Source organism: Antechinus flavipes, chromosome X, assembly GCF_016432865.1.
Source record: "Antechinus flavipes isolate AdamAnt ecotype Samford, QLD, Australia chromosome X, AdamAnt_v2, whole genome shotgun sequence".
Lineage (NCBI taxonomy): Eukaryota > Metazoa > Chordata > Mammalia > Dasyuromorphia > Dasyuridae > Antechinus > Antechinus flavipes.
In genome coordinates this window covers 57,604,832-57,627,429 of record NC_067404.1, presented here as the reverse complement: position 1 = coordinate 57,627,429, position 22,598 = coordinate 57,604,832, and the positions used below count along the sequence as shown (strand labels likewise).

The 22,598-nt window shown below is 39.0% G+C and overlaps 1 protein-coding gene across 2 annotated transcripts in view; it reads left to right on the top strand.

The window, feature by feature from the left end:
• Nucleotides 1-15,322, top strand: part of RLIM (ring finger protein, LIM domain interacting) — a 32,760-nt gene extending 17,438 nt beyond the window's left edge. Inside the window, exons 2-6 of one of the 2 annotated variants that reach the window (XM_051969271.1) lie at nt 1,635-1,725; nt 1,850-1,903; nt 5,991-6,182; nt 7,319-7,402; nt 7,940-15,322. In XM_051969271.1, coding sequence (XP_051825231.1) covers nt 6,014-6,182; nt 7,319-7,402; nt 7,940-9,534 — 1,848 coding nt within the window. In that variant the 5' untranslated portion in view covers nt 1,635-1,725; nt 1,850-1,903; nt 5,991-6,013 and the 3' untranslated portion in view covers nt 9,535-15,322. Of the gene's footprint in view, nt 1-1,634; nt 1,726-1,849; nt 1,961-5,990; nt 6,183-7,318; nt 7,403-7,939 lie in introns of both variants that reach the window. The other variant, XM_051969272.1, reaches the window with a different exon arrangement.
• The last annotated feature ends 7,276 nt before the right edge of the window (nt 15,323-22,598 follow it).

The following is a 22,598-nucleotide window of genomic DNA, read 5'->3' as shown; positions in this document are numbered from 1 at the left end:
TCATTAGGATGCTGAAGAAACATCCCTGAGTGTTATTGGCATTTCCCTCTGCCTCTGTCAGTGTTCAAGGTGGAGGAGTGCATTTAGTAATGCCCACCTGTTACTCTCTAGTTTATATGGGCTGTGGAGGCTTCAGTGAAGGTCTTAGGAGCGTCATTAGCGTGCCTGCCCTCCGCTTCTCTTGGGAGGGAGTGCTGAATTTTGGAGTTGGTAAAAGGTACTACATAATAAAAGGTAAAGGCAGTAGAGCATGAGTCAACCCATTTTACAGAGCAGGAAAATGGAGATAAAGGCATAAAATGAGAATAATGACAATAAGAGGGGGCGTTTGGTATCGAGGCTGACATTTTACTTCTTCTTTTGGAAGCTTCATTTTCTTGACAAATACTCTTAAGTGGTTTTTGGTCTGTCTCTTAGTCAGGTAATCAGTACGTTTGAAGGGAACCTTACAGATGACATCTAGTCTGTGTCATACAAATAAGGAAATTGAGGCCTAGGGAGATTTGGTGGATTGTTCAACCCCCACAGGTGCTTCAGATTGAGCCTTTTGACTCACAATCTAGTTTGATTTTTTTTTTTTTAACAATAACCTGTTCTACTGAAAAAAATGACACAAAGCTATAGAAATACTTATCTTTTGGAGGAAACAGATGAACATCTTGCATAATATGTAGTCTTATGGAATGGCTTGAGAGAGAGAGAGATTCACTGACTCTTCCAGGGAGTCCCATCATCAGTGTTGTGTGTCAGATGCAGGACTTTCACCTAGAGCTTCCTGGTTCCTCCGGCCACTGCCATGCTGCCCAAGTAGGAATGCTAATTAAGGCCAAACCATTCAAGTGTTACCATTTGGGTACTGAACAAGCCATCCTAATTGTCAGATAAGAATTTTTGCTTTGGAAATAATTAACATTTGGGTGGTTTAGAAGCTGGGGGTTAAAAGATGTTTCGTGAAGCTACCATAAATACATAACAAGTCCCTTAACCTCTGATTGCCTGACAAGATGGGGAGATGGCAAACCGCGCCCGGTATCTTGCCAAGAAAAGCCCAAATGGGCTCACGAAGGGTTGGATGGGACTGAAACAGCTGAACGATAACAAAACACATGATCGGGAGTTGTGTTGAAAGGTTGAATCGGGTCTCATATGCAATAGGATTTCTACTTTTTGTGCCTTTTTATTATTCTAAACATTTTGTATGCGTGTATATATGTGCAACATGTTCTTATAAAAAGTACTTTTCATTTCTGGTCTAGCTGTGTTTTTCTGTGTTCTATGGATAAAGTTTATATACTAAAATATTGAAGTTATCTGGGATCTCATCACTTAGATGGTCTTTCCAATGCTACAGATTGCAACTCCTCCGTGTTTCCCCATCCCCGTCCTCGCTTGTTCGTCTGGGCCCTCCCAGAAATTCCTCCTATAGATTCTCTCAGTGGCTTGCCATTCAGAAGATACGAGTAAAGCACCAAGCTATCCACATAGTTGTCTCAGTTCTCATTAACTCCTTTCTAAACTTCTGCTGCAAGGAGAATATTGCTTGTCAATCTGTATTTGATGAGTTAACTTTCATGTTTTTTCTTGTGACTTTTTTAATAGCAACTCTGACCTTTTCTGTTTTGGACAAATTCCAGATTTAGAACTTGGAGGAAAGAGAAGCAAAGTGCACAGCGTGTTGTGGCAGCTGAGTGATGCTTAGGTTACCTTGACTTCTTATTTTCAAAGGTAATTTTTTCCAGACTTCACAAATATGCTATGCTCTAAATGTTTGCTGAATTTATTTGTACATGTTTTCCAATTCTGCTTACTAAAGTTTTTATTTTTATATTTCTATTCTGTTTTACAACAGTTTTGGCATGTTTCCTGAGTTTTGGAACTTCGATCATATTGATAGTACTTTAAGGTTTGCACAGTAATTTACAAATTTTACCTCATTTTACTCCTACATCAACTCTAGGAGGTAGGTGCTGTTATTAGGAACCATACACCGAAGCAGGCACAGGTTAAGTGACTCTGCCAGGGCTAGTCAGTTTAGCAAGTGTCCCAGGCAGGATCTGAACTCGGGTCCTCCTGCCTTCAAGTCCTGTACTTTGTTTCCTATATCTAGCTGCCTCCATTCTAATCTCACTTCGTTCACTTCAGTCTTAACCCTGTGAGCTGACTGTTCAACCATACGCCATCTTCTAACCTTGAATCCATTGCCCCTCTAGCCTATCACCAGTCATGCTTTGGAAAACCCTAATCCTAGATTAACCCCACCATCTGCTTTATCATTTCTTACTCGTGTGCTCTTGAATGGCACTAGACAAATTCCTATGATCATGCCATGTAGGCCCATTACAGTCCCTTCAAACTGGGCTTTCACTGTTATTCTGTCTCTGTGGGATTATCAGAAATCTGAGTATCAGTGATTCAAGGGAATTCCAAATAGACTTGTGATGGAAAGTGCCCTCCGCATGCAGAGAGAGAACTAGAGGGATTGGATGTGGACCAAAGCATAGTATTTTCACCTTTTTGTTGTTGTTTGTTTACTTGTTTTGTTTTCCTTCTTGTATTTTCCCCTTTTGAGCTGATTTTTCTTGCTCAGCATCGTAAACATGGAAATGTGTTTAGAAAAATTGCACATGTTTAACCTATATTGGATTGCTTCCTAGCTTGGGAGGGTGGGAGGGGGAAAGTGGAGCAGGAAGGGAGAGAGGAAGAAAAATTTGAAACACCAAGTTTTGCAAAGGTGAATGTTGAAAGCTATCTCTGCACATATTTGGAAAAATAAAATACTATTAAGGGAAAAAAAAGGAATCTGAATATCCCTTTGTGTTATGGGTGAGGTTTAATTCTTCATTTATGTCTTATAGCTTGTTTATATCCTCCATTTTTCTGAGTGAACCTCATTTTTAATTATTTTATGGCTTGATTCACAGCTAAACACAACCGCCAGTAGAATATTAGTGTTAAAAAGATGAAATCTTGTTTCACAAAAACATTGGGTATCATTAAGAGAGTTTTGCAGGTCCTCAAAGGCAATAATCTCTAGTGGGTTTTCATCCTAATTGATTTTGGACCCAACTCTTCATTGTCCCGTTTCTGTGCCTGTTGAAGTTATTGATGAACAGACTGGTGGATAAGCTCTGTATGTCTCATAGTAAGCAAAATGCATACTCTTTTTTTCACACTTTATTTTTAACATTTGTGTCTCTTAAATTTTGAGTTCTAAATTTTCTGTCCCTCCCATCCCCTTCCTACTCATTGAGAAGGCAAGATATCAGTTATACAAGCAAAGTCATGAAAACATTTCCAGATTAGTCGTGTCAAAAAATAAAAAGAAGCACAATGAAAGCAAATCTGCTTCAGTCTGTTCATCAGTTCTCTCTCTTGAGGCAAATAGCAGTTTTCATAATGAGTCCTTTGGAATTTTCTTGCATTGTTGTCTTGATCAGAGTAGCTGTCATTCACAGTTGATCACGATCACCATATCGTTCTTATTGTGTACAATGTTCTGGTTCTGCTCACTTCAATTTGCATCAGTTCATATAAGCTTTATCAGGTATTTCAGAACCCATCCGGCTCATCATTTCTTGTAGCACAATAGTATTCCATCATAATCATATACCACAATTTGTTCAGCCATTCCCAATCAATGGGTTTCTCCTCAATTTCCAGTTCTTTGCCACCACAAAAAGAGCTGTTTAGAAATATTTTTGTACAAAGAAGTCCTTTTCCCTTTTCTTTGATCTCTTCAGGGTACAGATCTAGTAGTGGTATGCAAGGTGCATTCTTGATCCTTTTATTTTTCATTAAGAGGAGAGGAGCTGTTTAGACCCCCCTCTTTTGAAAGACTATGAGCTCTTTGAGGAGGTTCTGCAACTTTCTTGTGTCTGAAGCAATCATTAATTAACTGCATCAGCCCTAAAGATGTGATGTGAAGGAGCTCACTTTCTGGACAGAATGCTTCTTCAGCTTGGATTCTGGTGGAATTCTGTGACAGTGGTGAACAGCTTATTAAACAGAGTTGTCTCTACCATTATCATTTTCCAGGAATCTTGCTTGGGTTTGATGTATGCATAGGAGATACCTTTTGTTAGTCATCAAACAGGCCCAGTGGGATCTTGTATTATGTATCTTCCTTAGTTGTGTGATGATTTAACATGTCTCCTGTGGAATATTGCTTAAGAAAGCCTGCCTAATCCTTTCAAATGCTGTCATCAAGGATGCCTTCGATGCATATATAGATTGTTACCAGAAACATTTATAGATAGGCCGGTAGATAGGTGATTGTTGATCCTCTCTTAATTATTCTTTAAAAAGAAGAAAGTCCAGGATCTTTTTCATGCCTTTAGTATTTTTCCTTCCTTCAGCTACCTTGTCAATCCATAATCACCTCATCTTTGTGTTGTCTCCAGGTGTTACTCCTGTTTTCTTTAGTGCTACTTCTGCCTCTGAAAGCACTTAAAAGAAAATTAAGAGGCCCAATGACTTGGTTTCACTGTTCTTAATAGTGATGAAGAGATGTTTTTGTGATCATCTTTGGAAGTTCTTTTCCATTTTTCTTCTATTTGTTATCCTTCCATTTTCATCCTTAAAAATACTCTTGGGATGATTTTAATTAGTGTCAGATCTTTTGCTTTGCTTTTTAAAATTTGTCTTAACCTCCATTGCCTTATTTTTTTAAGCAATGCTTCTTATCTTCGGCTATTCTTCTCTTTAATACAAACCTGTTTATATTCGAAATTGGTGTAGTCTTTGGCTGCCATAGCTCTCTCTACCCTTGGAAAAGTAGGGCATCTTGTTTGCTAATGGGGATGTTTTTTAGGCTCTTTTTGGTTTCCTTTTTAGGGCAATTGATTTATAACAGTTATACTTCTACATGAAGTTATTGGAATCAGTGTCTAAATCATTCTGTTCATAGCTTATATTTTATTATCAGTCATTTGCTAGTATCTTTTTCATATTTGTATTCTTCTGTCTTTGTATTAATTTTGATCTCTGCCATAACAAATCCAGACTGCTTCCCACATCAACAGCAAGTTGTATCCTGTCCACAGTTTATCACTGTGGTTATTTGGCTTTCTATGTATTCAGCACCTTCAAATTCTTTTAATTTTTTATTTTTCTGAACTTGACATCAACAACTGCCATAAACATTTCCAGATACAACATTTGGAGCTTCAGGAACTTAAAACTGGTCCCAATTTTTGAGTCAGCTGAAAGTCAAGTAATTCCAAAAAAAGATTTCTTGCTAGTTTGGGTTTTTTTTCCTTTTCTGTAAAGAGAAGTTTTTATCTCTAGTAGTGCTGATTGCTATATGATCTTGGTACTTACAAACTGCTTCCATGTTCACATGCATATGAATCTTTTTTCTTCTTCCAATTTGTTTTGTCAAACACAACTCAAAAGAACTTCTCTCAGCATCTTTGGTAAATTAAAGGAAACTTTACAAAGAACTGTTAATTCCATGCCTGTCGGAGATTTGAAATACTACCCCATCCCCTCCTTTTTCCCCCTCCCCACCATTGTTGATTGCTTGTAGATTGCAGGCCGATTTTAATGTTGTTTTAATCCAAATATAATGAAGAAGGAAGGTGGAGGGGAGCACAAACCAAACAAAATTGATTTTTGTATCATTCACAGTCTTTAGATTCTATAAAATGTACACTTTCTTTAGCATGGAAAATGGCTAGCTGACTACATAGAAACCTGGCAAAATATTCTTTTAAGTTCTTACAGTTATTGAATTTTCCTGGCGAGCTTCTGTATTTTCTGAATTCTTACTCAGAAGTTTAATACTTGTACTTTTCAAGGGTTAGCTGTTAGATAGCTGACTTTGTTAATAAACTTATTTTCTTACCATCAAATCTTGAGGCAGATTTCTAAGTCATATAGAATATATTTACCTATCTGATAAATTCTGTCAGTATTAACGGTAGAAGGACAGGTTGATCTGAATGCTGTTTTCAAGATGAGCAACCTCTTTTCCTCCCTCCGTCTCTTAGATAATTTGCATTCATCTGCCACAATGGAAAGCTCAGATTCTAACGATAAAGGAAATGTTGACCAGTCTGAAACACAACGTAGACGTCAACTGGATCGATTGGATCGGGAAGAAGCATTCTACCACTTTGTAAATAATCTGAGTGAAGAAGATTATAGGCTTATGAGAGATAACAATTTACTAGGTACTCCAGGTATGTTATGTACAGTTTTGAGAATTTACATGTATAAATTATTGACCTGAAAATGTTTAATTTGATTTTTCAACCTGATAGTTTCTTTAACCATTATATCGCTGTATTTGAATATTTGCAAGAATTTGCTCCTGCTGTTCATAGAATCAGAAGTTTAGATCTGGAAGAGACTTGAAAGTCATCTTGCCTGATCCTCTTATTTTACAGATGTGGAAGTCACGGTCCTGAGAGTTTAAATGACTTGCCTAAGATCACTTGGGTTTATATTAATTGACTAACAATTGCTTTGTATTATCTGATCTTACTCACAGCCATGTTACCACCATTTGCCATGTACTGACTCCCAACGAATGTTGCTTAATTATGATTTTACTCTCATCCTCTTTTCTGGAGAGTAGTAGTAAGGTGGACGTTGAATTTGGTCACTGCAGATCCCCGAGTGCTTTGATTCACACAAAGCATTGCTTCTTGAGATGGCCTTAAATTTCTAGAATCCCTCTTACGTCGATGAATACAGTTATAGATGTGCACAGATTAATAATGCTGTTTCTAATATGCGTAGCCCACTTCTGTGAATATGGTTAGGATGAAATAAGTGTGGGTCTTACTTGAGTTTTAGCCTTAGCTATATAGCAGCAAGTGATAGATTAAGCAAACAGTTTATAAGCAAAGTCTAGACTAGGAATTGATACCTTAAGACACAAAATGAAGGTGGACCAATGAAATGAGTTTGTGGAATAAAAAGTAAGGTGGGAATGGGGAGGGGGTGGAGGTATGTGAGTTGCAAGGCAAAATTGCAAAAAAGTCTTTGGCCCCTTCTGGCTTTGCTGATGTGCCCAGACCCTTCCCTCCAGTTGCCTCTCTGCTGTTGTGTTTATTAGCTGATTTCACGGTCTGCCAAAATGACTTTCTTCCTTGGAGTATTTGCATTTTAATTATGGACTCTCAAGGCTTTCTAGACCCAAAAGAATGAAGCAGTGTGTTTCCTTTATTCTCGGTCCTTTCCTTCCCGCCCCCCCCCCCCGATTTTTTTTTTTAAAAGGTTACCTACCAAACTCAATCTCATCCCCTTTAGGATTAGCATTCGTTGCTTCTCTTTCCTCTGTAATTGAGCACTATTTTCAAACTGTTTTCAGGTGAAATTACTGAAGAAGAATTACTGAGAAGACTTCATCAAATCAAAGAAGGTCCCCCACAACAAAACAATGATGAGAATAGAGGTATATAATAATTGGGGGAGATTAAAAGGGGGGACTACTTAAGTATTGACTAGGGGCCATAAATTATACGTAAATGGGGGCAAATGCATATGAATTCTCAGATGAGTGAAATATTTGCTGTGATGTTTTTAGTGGACTGGTCAGTGTAATTTCCCCAACTACACTGAATTTTCCCATTGCTTGCTAGTTCCTTTCCATAGAACAGTTACTTCCTCTCAAACACATAAAAATATTCTGGCCTTTGCTTCTCAGCTTTTATGGTGTTTCCCTGCAAGTGGGAGGTAGGGAAGCTGAAGCCAGCGATCCATTTTTTGTTTCTGAGCTCATCCACTTGTGTACTGTGCTCAAGTTAGGTGCTAATACTATGCATGTAAATCACTATTATTCCATCAATGTGAAATCTACTGTGAATCTTTTAAGTTTTCATTTTGTTATTTTGGAATCTTAGGAAAGTTAAGAAGCAGCATTTTTTTTTGGATAGTTCTAATTTTTGTAGTTCCTATTTTTCTTTTTTTTTTTTTCTTTTTTTCCTTATAGAATCAACAGATGATGTCTCTAACAGCGATTCCATCATCGACTGGCTTAATTCAGTCCGACAGACCGGAAATACAACAAGAAGTGGACAGAGAGGAAATCAATCTTGGAGAGCAGTGAGCAGGACTAATCCAAATAGTGGTGATTTCAGATTCAGCTTGGAAATAAACGTGAACCGTAACGGGACCCAGAATTCAGAGAACGAAAATGAGCCGTCCGCAGAATCTTCCAATAGAGAAGATATAGAAAATAATAGCCCAAGTGGCATGGAAAGTTCAACATCCGAGTCATCGTTCATCAGACAGCATGGATCTGAGAGGAATGCCCTTGAAGAATTAACTGAAGAAGTAACTCTTCCCAGAGGCCAGAGAAGAGCAAGAAGCAGGAGCCCAGAGCAACGGAGGATCCGCGCGAGGACCGACAGAAGTAGGTCACCTTTGATTTCAGTAACTGAGCTTCCCCGAAGAGGCCATCACAACGTCACATCTCAGACTTTTGACCATGCTATGACAAGTGACGCTGAAGGGAGTTCCAGAACCAGGCAGCATGTGACATTAAGACAACACATGATGGGAGCAGAACTGTCGAATGAAAATGCCATTTCGTTTTCAGCTTCTGAGATGAGAAACATCCCTCAGGCATCAGGTTCTTCAGAAACCAGTGGCAGCAATGAATCTCTGGCTCCTGGACAGAGACCGCCAACTATAGTCCTCGATCTTCAAGTGAGAAGAGTTCGTCCTGGAGAATATAGACAGAGAGATAGCATAGCTAGCAGAACTCGCTCGAGATCTCAGTCAACAAACAACACGGTCACTTACGAAAGTGAACGTGGAGGGTTTAGGCGTACATTTTCACGGTCAGAGAGAGCTGGAGTAAGAACTTATGTCAGCACTATCAGAATTCCCATTCGTAGAATCCTTAACACAGGATTGAGCGAGACAACTTCAGTTGCAATTCAGACAATGTTAAGACAGATTATGACTGGTTTTGGTGAATTAAGCTACTTCATGTACAGTGATAGTGATACAGACCCTAGTGGCCCATCTTTAAGCCCAAGTCTCGAAGACTCAGATCTTCAGAATGCAGGATTGGGTAGCAGTAGCAGCAGCGGAGGTGGTGTCAGCGCTAGCACTAGTGCCGGCGGAGGTCCCAGTAGCAGCAGCAGCAGCTCCAGCATTGAAAGTTTAGAAACTAGCTCTGAGTTATATGACGGTAGCAACGAAGCAAGCTCATCAGGCATTAGACGGGAAGGTAGGAATAGAGACAGGAATTCGGTTACATTTGAAGAAAGCGGTTCTTTACCCTTTCTTAGTCTAGCTCAGTTTTTCCTCTTGAATGAGGAAGATGACGACCAACCAAGAGGACTCACCAAAGAACAGATCGACAACCTGGCAATGAGAAATTTTGGTGAGAGCGATGCATTCAAAACCTGTAGCGTCTGTATCACTGAATACACTGAAGGCAACAAGCTTCGAAAACTGCCTTGCTCTCACGAATACCACGTTCACTGCATCGACCGCTGGTTGTCGGAAAATTCCACCTGTCCCATTTGTCGGAGAGCGGTCTTAACCTCTGGAAACAGAGAAAGCATGGTCTAACTGAGATCTGGACTTTGAGCTAGCTGTTTGGCTGTTTAGAGCAATGGGCAAAAACCGAACATAAGATGTCACTTGTTTTATGGCCACTTTTTGAGTGGTGTTAAGTGTAATATCCTGGAGTGCATCTTTGCTTCCAATAAAATGTTCACCCCTTTTCCCAACTCCTATTTGAAATAAAAGCCAGCTACTTTAAACAGCAACATTTTAGGGCCCGGAAATCTGACTCTGAATACCGATAAGTCTTGATTTTGTTCAACATAATTTTATCATAGTTTTGGTTTCTCTTAATTATTTTTAACAAGATGTCTTAGAGATGGGTCCTCTCAGTTTTCATTTTAATCTTGAAAGATCCAGCCCCATCCCATCCAGGAGAGAGCCATGTGAAATGGAAGCCCAGGTTGGAATGAGATTTCATGTAAATTTGTTTTTTTACATTCAAGCTCTACCATCTCCAGCCATTAGTTTAAATTCACCTAAATCGATCGTATAATTTGTTATAATTACAGATTAGATGGGCATGTCAGTGTAAATAACACTAAAGGTAGGGTCTTCTAATTGTATAGCTGTCTCCTAAGCCAATCACTGGCACACACTGTAGAGTGAACTATGATAGTATAATTGGGATATTTATCTTGTGGAAATAATAAAAATGCCTATGCTTGCTTAAATAAAAATCACTGGGGGGGTGGGGTTAAAAATGTAAGGCTTTTTTTGTAGAGGCTCAATACTTTTTCCAGTTCAGTGTTGTATTCAATGAAAATTTAAAAAGCACTCTGCTTAGATGTAAAAACGATGACATTTCAAATGAGGGCCAGTATCTGTAGAAACACACAATGATACAAAGCTGTATTTGTTACATATATGATTGTCAAGAACAACTTATCTAGAATTACTCTTTATATGAACAGCTATAGTAACTTGAAATGAGCAGGGCAAAGTTCAGAACTTAGTCCTATGATTGTATTCAAGACCAATAAAGAGCATTTTTGCAATGATGTTTGAAACTTCAGGAATGCCATCAGTAAGGAAGGAAGTGATGGGTAGCTTTGGGTAGGAGGAAGGTAAGAGGAGAGAAAGCTCTGAAGAGCTTAACTTGCACTTGGTCAGGTGTAGTCATTCCAATGTGCCAGTTTTACACGAAGAGGTCAACACAGGCTTGATGCCATTTATGTAGATGAAGGGGCTGTGTTGAATTTTCAGCAACTTTGCGTTTTTGGTTTTGTTTTGTGTTGTTTTTTAAACGGACAAACAAACAAACAAAAAACGACCACCAGACACACGGGACAGAACTGAAATAGTCACTCTTTTCTCAATGTTACAGGCTAATCTGCCCCAAAAGTGATAGTGGCGGTGCAAAACTTTAAAATCATTTTAGCAGAATTCTAGTTGCTACAGAAACGGGCTCTGAGTGGAAGAGCCTTGAGGTTTTATCACTTCAGAGTTTTGCTATTTAAAATTTACAACATGCTCAGTCTATCTTAGTTATTGTCCCATTATATATACGCCATCTTATGTTTCTTCCTTTAAAGTCCATTTAAAAAGTTAAGCACCGCTCCCCCTCCCCCAGTTTGTTGAAGTGTTAATAATATCGGGCTTTATTTGAGATTCAGAACTCAAATGCGCTGTTCATTCCTGTAGTTGAAGATTTCACTACTGAGATTCCCCTTCCTCCACCCGTTGGTGGTCTAGCACTAGCACACAAGCACACCTGTAGCTTGTTTTCTCGGTAGTGAGGCAGGATGTGTGATGTTGCCCAACGACTTGTCTGGTGCCACTCGTGACCAAGAGATGCGCCCGAGATCTCTGCCTCGGGGGAGCTCATAGAACGGGATTTTTTTGTTTGTTTGTTTGTTTGTTTTTTACAAAGAGCGACTTTAAACAGCTCAAATTGGGATCGAGCTTCGAGTCCTTGGCCTAGTACTAACCATATGGGCCAAGGGGGCCAGGCACATTCAAATGTCCTTCGAAGTAAACAATCGAGTCTGCTTTGGACATTATCTAGGTACCTTAACCAGCATTAGCCTGGCAGTTTACTAAGAATTTGTGCTGCTATTGCAATGAAGGTCCAAAAGATCCAAAGTCTCATTTCAACAAAAAATGAGCAGAGGTCATTTTTGTGCTGTATCCATGACCAATCTTGTCCTATGTTTAAAAGTGAAATTGGATGTTGATGTTCCGGAATTCCATGACGTTCCGGAATTCCATGACGTTCCGGAATTCCATGACGTTCCGGAACACAGCCTTGCTGCCTCTTCTGAGGCTGCGCAAGCCACTCTAAGTCCACAGGACTGATTTTCTGATTGGCTAGAAGTGATCTTCCCTCGGAGCGTTCCATCGCCCGGGGAAGAAGTGGGACATGGCCAACCTCAGCCGCCTTTGAACCAAACCAAATGCAGCACGTTTTAGGCATAGAAGCAGTTCTCGTTGAGGACAGAGCACCTCTAGCCGTTTATCTTTACCTTCTGTGATGTATTCTTTTAGCAAGTATTAAAGAAGCGGCTCATATAGAAAGTTAACACTAATGAACGTGGGTGTGGGAGCTGTTCTCCATAGGCACTGGAAACAGTTTGAATTTTTATTTTGCGGTAGAATGCACATGACGCTTCTAACATAGAAGCACCTTTTTTTCAGAAGCACTCATTACTCTTCTATTGGATTGTGAATGGGGTTTGTGACTTAATTATAAATACTTTATTTTTTAACTTTACAAATTTGTAACTTATGTATCTTACTGGGAATATGGAGATTGACTTAAGCCCCAAACATTAGCTGGGGTCAGATCAGATGTACAGTGGAGAGCAAAAATTTATATATATTTTCCCAATTTGCCTATTGTTTTGAAGGGCCTGTTCTCTCTTTTTTTTTCATTGTACATCTCTAGTGTTAGTTCATTGCATAACAGCTCTCTCTCTCTCTCAAGTCTGTGTGCAATGTAGCAACAAGATAGAGGCAGCATTATATAGTGGATAGAGAGCTGGCTTTGGGGCCAGAAGCCCTGGGTTCTAATCCTTTTTGACACACATTGTGACCCTGGGCAGATTCACTTAACTGATCTCTCAGTGCTTAAAGCAACTCTCTATGACTGTTACTGCAGAGGAAGAGGGGGAGTTCCATGCTGGAAGTTCCCTACACCAGTGGAATCGGGTCTTGGCTAACCAACGACCACCACAAAACACCCCTAGAAATATGATTTAACTGTTAAGTTGGGGCGGGGGGGTAACTGAAAACCAGAAAGAATTTTCTGGAGTGTTTTTATTTTAACTAATTACAAATGTTTTGAAGGATTTTTGTTTGGAGACTTAAGCAGTTGCTAAACTCAACTGAGATTTGTTAGTGTTAGGTTCTACAAGTGCAAGCTTTCTCAGTAACACTTAATATTGAAGCACTTTGAATAACTGCTCAGAAAAGTACACCTCCCTCACTCTTAAATGAAGGTTCTGGAAGGTTTGCTTGGGGGGAGGGGTGGGGGGGGGAGAGACAGATCGTTCCTGTCACACTAGTAACAAGATATTTAAGCTTTAGAATTTCATTTGACTCAGTAATCTTTTAAGCTGTTTTCTCAGATGTTGACCTTTATCTGAATCTTTAGAAACTGGTCGGGTATTGGCCTTAATTCAAGTAATTTTTCTTTTATTGTCCCTTCCTTGCCCCACCTCCCTCCGTCCCCTTCAAAATAAATAAATAAATAATCCTTCAGGTGCTTAGTGTCAAGATTTCTGAAATTTTATTTACTGATTTGAATTTGATTTGTCTTTACCAAATGGGGATGGCTCGAAGAAGGCTATCTTTAAGCTTAGTCATAATCCAAATACCTGTCTCATAGGGAGGGTAAAGAACATCACAAAGCTGTTCTCTCTATGGTCAGTAATTTATTTGAACTGGCTTATAGTGACACCTTGTGGCCAAAATTTTATCAACATTTGCGACAAGGGAGGACTTTGAAGTCTCAAAAATAAGATAGGTTTTTCTGCCTTAAAAAAACAAAAAAAAACCAAAAGAAAAAAAAAAAAGCTGTTAAAGGTTTTTTTTTTTCCTTAAATGATTCCCTGTTAAAAATGTGCTAATTTTTCAGTTCAAAAAAGCCAAAATATGCCTGGCATGGACCTAACTGATGACTATATCATCTCCTTAAACATACAAGGCACCTATTTTTAAGGTATAATGTATTTCAGTATTTTCTTTTGATAAATAATGACAGTGCTGTTATCTACCCATCCACGGGGTAGATGAAACATATACTTGTAATCGGGGTGGGGGATGACCTTCGGGACGATAAGGCAGCAAGTCGTGGGCGATGGCAAAGATCCGAGTAGCAGAAAGACGTGCGCGACTCTTTTTGACTCTTTGAATCCTAAACTGATGGTGATTTGCTGCCTGCCCTTTCTTTAACTTTCCAGTTTTGAAATCAAGGGCCTTTGGTTTCACCAAAATTGCTAAACAATTATCCTTAGCGAGTTTGTACCACTTGATTTCAGTGAGAGCATCCACCAGTTTCTGGAGTTTGGAGACGGCCATCTGGTGCGCTCCGCGCCATCTCATCAAGGCGACTCAGAAAGCATTCTGTTCCTTTAACCTTTTTGATTACGATCTCTTGTCGTTTCTATAGGCACCAAATCAAGTGTCTCGAATCTGTTCCCGAATACAGTTGCAGTGAGGATTTGTTTTTTGTTCTGAAAACAGCTTTCAGAAAGCACACCCGTAGGTTGCATTATAGCCACCTGGGTTGAGAGAGAAATGTGTGTATGTGACTATGTATGTATGTGTATATATATATACATATTTCTCTCTATATGTATATATTTATACACACGCACATCTATACACAAACACATGTATACATACACGCATATATACCTATATATATATATAAATATATACATATATATTTGATTGAGATGCAGAGGTGGTTAACAATCCTATTACGCCACACTGTGCCTTGGTATTTTCAAGGCTCGTCTACCAGTCCTTGTCTTGTAAACTTACTGCAGTACCTTGCAAGGTTCCCCAGCCTTCATTCTAAATAGTTAGCGCTCCTTTACTAAAGATCCTTATACTGCTGTGCTTTGGTGTGGGCACCTGCAGAGCCCTGAGACTTTCTCTCCTCTTAGCTCCTGTGTTCTGGTGCTGCTTTAGGGAGTAGGGTCGAGTCATACTCTCGAGTATCTAGTCCAGTAGGTGTGCAATTGGCTTCTGTATCTGCCTGTTTTATCTTCTTCGGGGACGTGCTGCTATGGGTAGATGTTTACTTGGGTCTATGTGACAAACCTGGGAACTTTCTGAAGCCCATGAGAACCTGGGGAGGGGGGGAAACCGGGGAAGAACAACTAACCTGGCTTTGTGTCTCCGTCCACGAAGCCTAGAAAACGTCTGTCGTGTGAAAACTAACCAGTGCTTGTCATCCCGCGGCTTCCCGACCTGCAGGAGAGGCTCTCCCTTCTTTCATTCCAGAAACAGAATGGAGCTCAGAATGAATCTATTTGGCTGCCTTGCTTTCCCTGATTTCTCGGTTTTTTTCCTTCAGTTTGATCTGAACTCAAAACTCTCCTCCAGCAGATCTTTTGGTTGGGAAGTCCTGTGTTTAAATGAGATTGTATTGCATTTCCTTTTTTTTTTGTACAATGTTTTAAATCTGTTAAAAATGAACTTGTTTATTTCAAAGCAAAACCCTGAAGGGCCATATTAAAACAGTTTATTCTTGATAGTTATCTTTTGGGAGGAGTTTATTTCCTATGTAAATGTCATACTGCAAATTTAAATTATAGTCTATCAATAAAATGCATGAAGTGATCATTTGTGCTTGACCATCACTCCTTGGGCTTTTAAAACTTTCTTTTCAAGGGGAACGTTCCATTTCACTTCAACAAATGCTTGTTGAATGGATGAAAGAAAACGTTTGATTGGATGTGATAGCCATTTTATTTCTACTTCCCGGTTCCATCGCCTGAACTTTAAACAAGTGGAATTGCAGTGCCACGTGGGCTTGAATTTTCTTGCTTCTCATTGGGGGCTCAGTGGGACAAAAGGGTAGGCTGCTACTGGTTTGTGTGCCCGTGGAACTTTAGCTCTCTTTATGTAGCGTATAAAAGAAATAGTTTAACTTCAACAGTCAGATTTTTTTTCTGATTTATCAGGGGTCTCGAAACATCTCTCTAGATGTCTTAGCTCTTGCTGATGTTGTCTTCTCAGTAATGAGCTGAGTGAGGCCTGTGCCCTTTCAGGGTGTTACTTAGCCTTAGGATGCAGCTCTTGAATCCTCCACTTTGCTGTATACACACACCCATCCCTGCTCTCTCAAATGTGCCCACTGTACCTCCTGTGGTCCCATAGCCCTTTTTGTTGATTTACTAGTTTGGGGGGAGCATCGCAGGTAAGGAGGAGGGTACTGGATGGAGTTTTAGGGAACATCTATTCCAGGCAGTTCTAACTTGGATTCTGCGAACTTATCTTTAACATTTTGATGAGTTTTTTTTTTTTTTTAATAAAATTGGTTTCCCAGTTTGATGGGGCAAGTCATTAGAGTGCTAGGCCTGGGATTAGGAAGAACTGAGTTAGATACCAGCCAAGTGATCCTGGGCAGGTCATTGAACCTGTTTGCCTCAGTTTCTTCCGCTGTAAAATGGACACACACATTTCGTTAGGGTTGTTGTGAGGATCAAGTGAACTAATGCTTATAAAAAACTCCACACTGCCTGTTAACATAGTAGGCACTATATAAATGCTTATTCCTTTCCCCTCGTAAGCCTTGTAAGATTACAAATCCCAGAACTAATTTTACAGAGTAGGAAGCTTGAGACCACAAGAGTGTCTACCAAGGTCACACAGCTAGTAAATGGGCGAAACCAGTATTCAAGCTCAGGCCCTCAGACTTCAAATCATTACATCCTTTTAATTCTGAGGCTGGGAGAAGGGGGTCTTTGATGGCCAGGGGTGCGATTGGGAGGAGGTGCTATACATTTTCTCTTCTTTGTGTGACTGGACTTTTTTCACATCACCTAATCAAGAGGGATAGATTGTGTGTGTGTGTGTGTGTGTGTGTGTGTGTGTGTGTGTGTTTTCAGCTAAAATTGGGCCACTCAGCCACCTATGAAAATCTACCTGGTAAATTGGGCTAGGAACTGTGGCTCAACATTTATTTTTCCCAACAAGGAGCAGTTGTTTGTTTCAAAACAGTCAATTGAGTGATTTAAGAAGGTGAACTATTACATAGTTGAAGCAAGTCTCAATGGTCCATTATTGGTATCTAGACACTGACTTGCTGAGCAGATGAGAACTGAGTTGGGGATCATCGAACTCTTTTCCCTTTGGAGCCTTCATCCCAGGCGGTTTTTTAAGCCTAGATTGCTAAAGGGAAAGAACTCATCCTTCAAGAATACACACACCCATACACTTGACTTACAGGCGATGATTCCCGAGACAAATAGCACTTGGACAGAGAAATCGGTGATGGCAAAGCTGAAGCGTTACTCAAATGGTAAGAGATGAAGAGTAGCTCCTGGTTGCCTCTCAATAACTGGCTGTTCTTATTGCCAAAGAGAAACGATGAGAAGAGCTTTGCTGAAAATAGTGTTCTACTGTGGACAGTACAACCCGATATGTCCTAGAACCATGAAAATGACAGCAGTGGTAGGTCACTGTCTTAAAGGGGTTTTGCTTACAAGAACCCGGGCAAGAACTATAACTATTTGTCCCAATTTAGGTTATTTGCTTTTCCCAAAGCCACACATCTAGTAAGAGACACTCAAGTTTTTTGTTCTTTCTGCCACATACTGGGTCTTTATAAACGCAGTCAGAGGGATGAAACTCAGATGGGTTTTTGGAAGCATGTCTCTTCTGGGATTCTGAGTGAATGCTAGAATTCAGCAAGTTCAATTTAACATTTTGGGTTTTTTTCCCCCAATTCATCAAGTATTGGGCACAGTTCATATAAAACTACAAGTATGTTCTAGTCCGGGCTCACTCTTTAGGGAATGGCCAGTTACCTCTGTCCTTAGAGGGGATGAAGTGTCTCCTCTCAAGCTAGTGGCTTAAGTCCTTAACGAGTGTATCTCCTCCACCGTTGACCATCAATGGCTGGTGCACACTGACTTCATTTTTGATATTCCACACCTCAGCTCCTTCAGTTGCTTCTCCCTTCTTATCGAAGGGTTTGAGAGCGAAGCAGTACACTGTTCAAAAAGCCTACCTTTCTATGTGGTCCAGGACTTCCGGACCTTCCCAAGTGACCCCATTCTCTCAGCATGTCAGCTTGATTTGGGCCAGATTCCATCTGGCCATCCCTTTGCTTTTCAGCTTCCTTTTGATCATTGTCTTCCCCCATCACACTTTGGTCCTTGAGGAAAGGGACCGTCTCTCATGTCTGCTCCAGCACTGTGCAGTACCTGGCACATAATAAGTGCTTAATATTTCTTGAACTTAGGTATCTCTTAAGCAAGGCTCGATGCTGGGTGCTCAGGATACAAACAAGGCAATAACAGTAACCGCTCACCTTTATATAGCACCTTAAGATTTACAAAGTGCATCACATAGATCTTCTTGTTTGAGCCTCCATCCTGGGAGATAGTTCATTCTGTTATCTCCATTTTACAGATGGGGAAACCGAAGCCAGTATCCCACAGTATCACACAGTAGTAGAAGTCTGAAATGCAACTTGAACTTTCTGAAGTCCAACATTCCAGTCACAATTCCCATACAATCCCTTTTTATTGCTAGTACCGATACTGCATGAGCCCCCTGCTGGTAGATCAATCATCGTCTGAAGCTTTTGCTACGGCTTTACTTCTGGGGCTGTGTAAATTGCCAATATAAAGTAACACACACACACACACACACACACACACACACACACACTCATGTGTGCGCACATACCCCCTAAAGTGTACAAATGAGAAAAGGCAGTCTGATGTCTTCTTGAGCTCTGAATTTTAAATCACAAGATCCTGGGTTCGAATCCTCCCACGTGAGGAAAGTAGTCCTATGACTTCAATTTTGTTCTTCACCAAAAACCCTGATTTATCATTCATTTTTCACAATTGGCTCCAAAGGCCTTTTGACTGTTGGCAAAAATGAAATCTGCCTTCAAAAGATAAACATTTGCCACCTCAAAGGGCATCTAAGTGGGCTATGGACTTTGAAGGCAATTCCCAAAGAAGAGTTTCAAACAGTTTCTTTGAGTCCAAATGAGGATGGAATATTTAGCCTATCAATGTGATTACTTTTAAAAGATGACCCTTGGATGTATAAAAGAGAGGTTTTTTCTTTAAAAAAAAAAAAAAACCTGTCCCTTTTTACATGATGATCCCATGATGTCTCAGTGAATACTGGTAAAATATTTAAGCATGCTCTGAAGAGGATTCTTAGTTGAAAAGTATATAAAACTTTGGACATACAGTTTGAATGGTGGCTCGATAGGGGAGATAGGAGTGGTGGCAATTAAATCGGTTAGAGTTATCGCTCCCTTTTCCTGAGAGAGAAAGCAAATGAAGGGGACTATTTGCATTCAAATAGCTTTAAGTGAAAAAAAAAAATCTTCGGTTTTATTTAGTTTCCCTATTTCCCCCCCAAAGCGAATAGCACAAAAAGAGTTTCAGGGACAACTAGAAAATTAGTTGTCCCTATAAAATGAGTACAAATAGTTTGTGCCTCATTGTGAAACAATAATTATTTAGTTCTTTTTTAAAAAAATTATTTTAAACTTAAACAGAAAATAGGAAAAGAAAAAGTTACTATGTGCACAGTAGCACAGAAGAGATGATTCAAAATATAAAGCAATAAATTCCCATTTCAAGAAAGCATGTATAGAATAAATACTACATATTGTGCTCAGAACTATCTTTTCTTTGCTTCCTTGTAAGCTTTTCTTTTATTCTCTGCTGTGCACTTTTTTAACTTGATTTTTTCCCTCCCCCGTCCCGGAAGGTTACAATTAAGTGTGGATATATACATCCATCTGTATTTACATACATAGATATTTATAATTACACACGTAGATATAGATATACATTCATATGCATCTATATAAAACTCTGCTTCTCTGAAGATGAGTAATATCTTCCTTTATAAGAAGTCTCACAAGAATATTTTTTTCACTCTACCAATTCATCATTTCCTATACCACAGCAATATTCCAACCTTATACTTTCTAGTTAAATTGTCTAAAACACTATTGATTAATATGGCTAATACAGTATAGTATATTTTTCTCTTTTGATTAAATCAAAATCTATTTTAGCTTTAACTTTGAGATCATGATTCCTACTTGTGCTTTGTTTTTTACATAACTTCTCTTTTTTTTTTTTTTAAATTTTATTTTATTTAGTAATAACTTTGTATTGACAGAATCCATGCCAGGATAATTTTTACACGACATTATCCCTTGCAATCACTTATGTTTCGTTTTTTCCCCTCCCTCCCTCCTCCCCGCCCCCCAAGATGGCAAGCAGTCCTATATATGTTAAATATGTTGCAGTAACATAACTTCTCTTGATCTTTATTTTTGTGTGCTTCTCTCTTATTTCCTGTCCCTCCAGACTTCTCTGCTTTACTTCTCCATGCTACTTTGCCCTCCTATTATTTAACTTCCCCCCTTCCAAGGATCCCTCCCTTGTCTTCTCCCCATCCTTTCCCCTCGCCTTCTTGTTTCTATCTGAATTTAGAAGCCTTCTGAATATATATGTTTTTCTCTCTTTATCCCATTCCCGTTAATTTACACACCTTTCTATTCCCCTGTCTTATCCTATTTCCCTCAGCTTCTTATTTCTTTGTAAATTTAGAAGACTTATTCTCTTCTAAATGTATATTTTGTTCTCTCTTTACCCTTGATCTGATGTAGCAGGGTTCTCTCTACAAATCCCTCCCTTATCCTGTCCACCTCCTTATTTCTTTACCCTCTTATTTCTTTCTGAATTTAGAAGACTTTCATTACTCTATGTACATGTATTGTTCTCTCTTTAATCCATTCCCCATGCCAGTAGGGTTCCAGAATTACCAGCCCTCCTTCCCCCACCTAATTCCTCTGTCAGTTCTTCCTCTCGTACCTCATTTGTACAAGATAATTATTCTTTTTTGCCTTTTCTGTGTGGTTTTACTCATTTTTTTTTCACATACTCAACTCTACTTCAATCTTTCTTTTGAATGATCTAATTATTAATGATAATTTTGGACAGTTTGCATTTCTCTGTATAAAAAACAAACTGTCTTCACTGAACCATTGTAATTAGTCTTTGATGTTTACCTGATATTTGTCTTGGATCTTGCATGTAATTTTTTTTTATTAAGTTCAGTTCTTTTTGCAACAAAATCCCGAAAGTCTGCCAGTTAAGTAAATGTCCTTTTTTTCTTCACTCGGGATTGTTTAATTTTGCTAGGTATGATCTTTTCAGCCATAACTCCGGAGCTTTTGCTCTTCAATATATAGTGTTCTAAGACCTGCTAGATCTAATATGATTCTAAATGTGACTCCACCGTGTTGGAATTATTTTTTTCTTTCTGCTTATAATATTTTCCCCTTGATCTGAGGATTTCAGAATTTGGCTATCATGTTCCTTTAAGATTTCCTCATAGGATCTTTTTTCTTTATTTCTTGTATTATTGTAATTATTCTTATGTTTTCTCTTCTTGATCTGTTCTCCGGATCAGAAGTTTTTCTTATGAGATATCTCACATTCTTTTTTTTTTTCATTCTTTATATATATTTTTGTTATTTCTTAGTCTCCTAACTTTGCTGGCTTTCTCTTGCCCAATTCTAGTTTTCAAGGAATTAATTTCTTGCTTAAGAGTCTAGATCTTCAGGTAGGTTAACATTGTAGAGGGAAGCTAAACCCGTGAATGACCTAAAGAATGAAGTTTTGACAACAAAAATTATTCTAGTGAAAGAAGAACTATCTAATGAGACATCATCGTACAGGATAGTGACTCTCTATTTCAAAGATGTGTACAGAAGATGGAAACGATGGCAGATTTCTTAGAATACACACAAGAGTAACAATATCAGGAGAAAATGCCAGAAATCCTGACAAAAAAGAAAAAAGGCACTTTAGTTACAGAACGGGTGTAGCTAGATTTTATGCATTGTGATTCATTTACTTGAGATTAAAAGCTTTAAAACAACTTTAGTTGTATTGATATAGAATATTAAATTTACAATAAATTCTTTTTAAAATGGGTCTAAAAAACGATTCTAGATCTTTTCCAGTTGGTTGATTTTCTTTTCAAAATCTTGTTTTTCTTGGATTGTTCTTATTTTTAAAAAAATCTTTTTCCTCACTCTCGTTTGATTTTTAAAGTCTTTTCAGTTCTATGTATTATTCTTTTGGGCAGGTGACCATTTGGCATTACTCTTTGGGGAGAAGAAGTTTTTTTTTTTTTTTTTTTTTTTGCTTCTGTATTCTCCTCTGAGTCTTCTCCATTTCCACAGTAACTTTCTATGGTTGTTTTTTCCCCCTATTTTGCCTGCTTATTAAAAAAAATTGTAGCAGATTGTTGGTGTAACCTCCCCCCCCCTTAGTTTTAATGTATAAGAGATGGCATGAATTGAAACACACAACTCTGTCCTCCTTGCCCTATTGCTTCTGCACTCACTGGGTTTGTGTTAATTCCTTCTCATCTGGGGCTGTGTCTTAGCACAGTTAGGCCGGGCATTGCTTATTAGCTTATTATCAGGCAAATTATCAATTTTTCCCAACTCAGTGGGGGCTCCTGACTCCCCATATACTGTCTGGAAGGTGAAAATTCCTGTGGCTAGGGCCAAGGCTGCTTCCCAACCCAACTGGTTCCAGGGCTCTCTGCTTGCTGTTTCAGGGGACCTAGACTGGAGGTGTTTATATGTCACATGAGCCAAATCTCCATCCAGGCATCTTTCTTTGGATCCTCTGAGCATCCCAGGAGGACCACTCTTCCTCTCCAACTCTTGTTGATTTTTACTGTTCTTCATTTGCTCTGAGGCATTATTTTGTTTTGTTTGTGGGGGAAATCTGGACAGCTTAGAATTTTCTGGCCTACTCTACCATGTTCCCAGAATCCTCTATTTAATTTTAAAACCTTATCTTTTCTGGCCTCCTTTCTTCCAT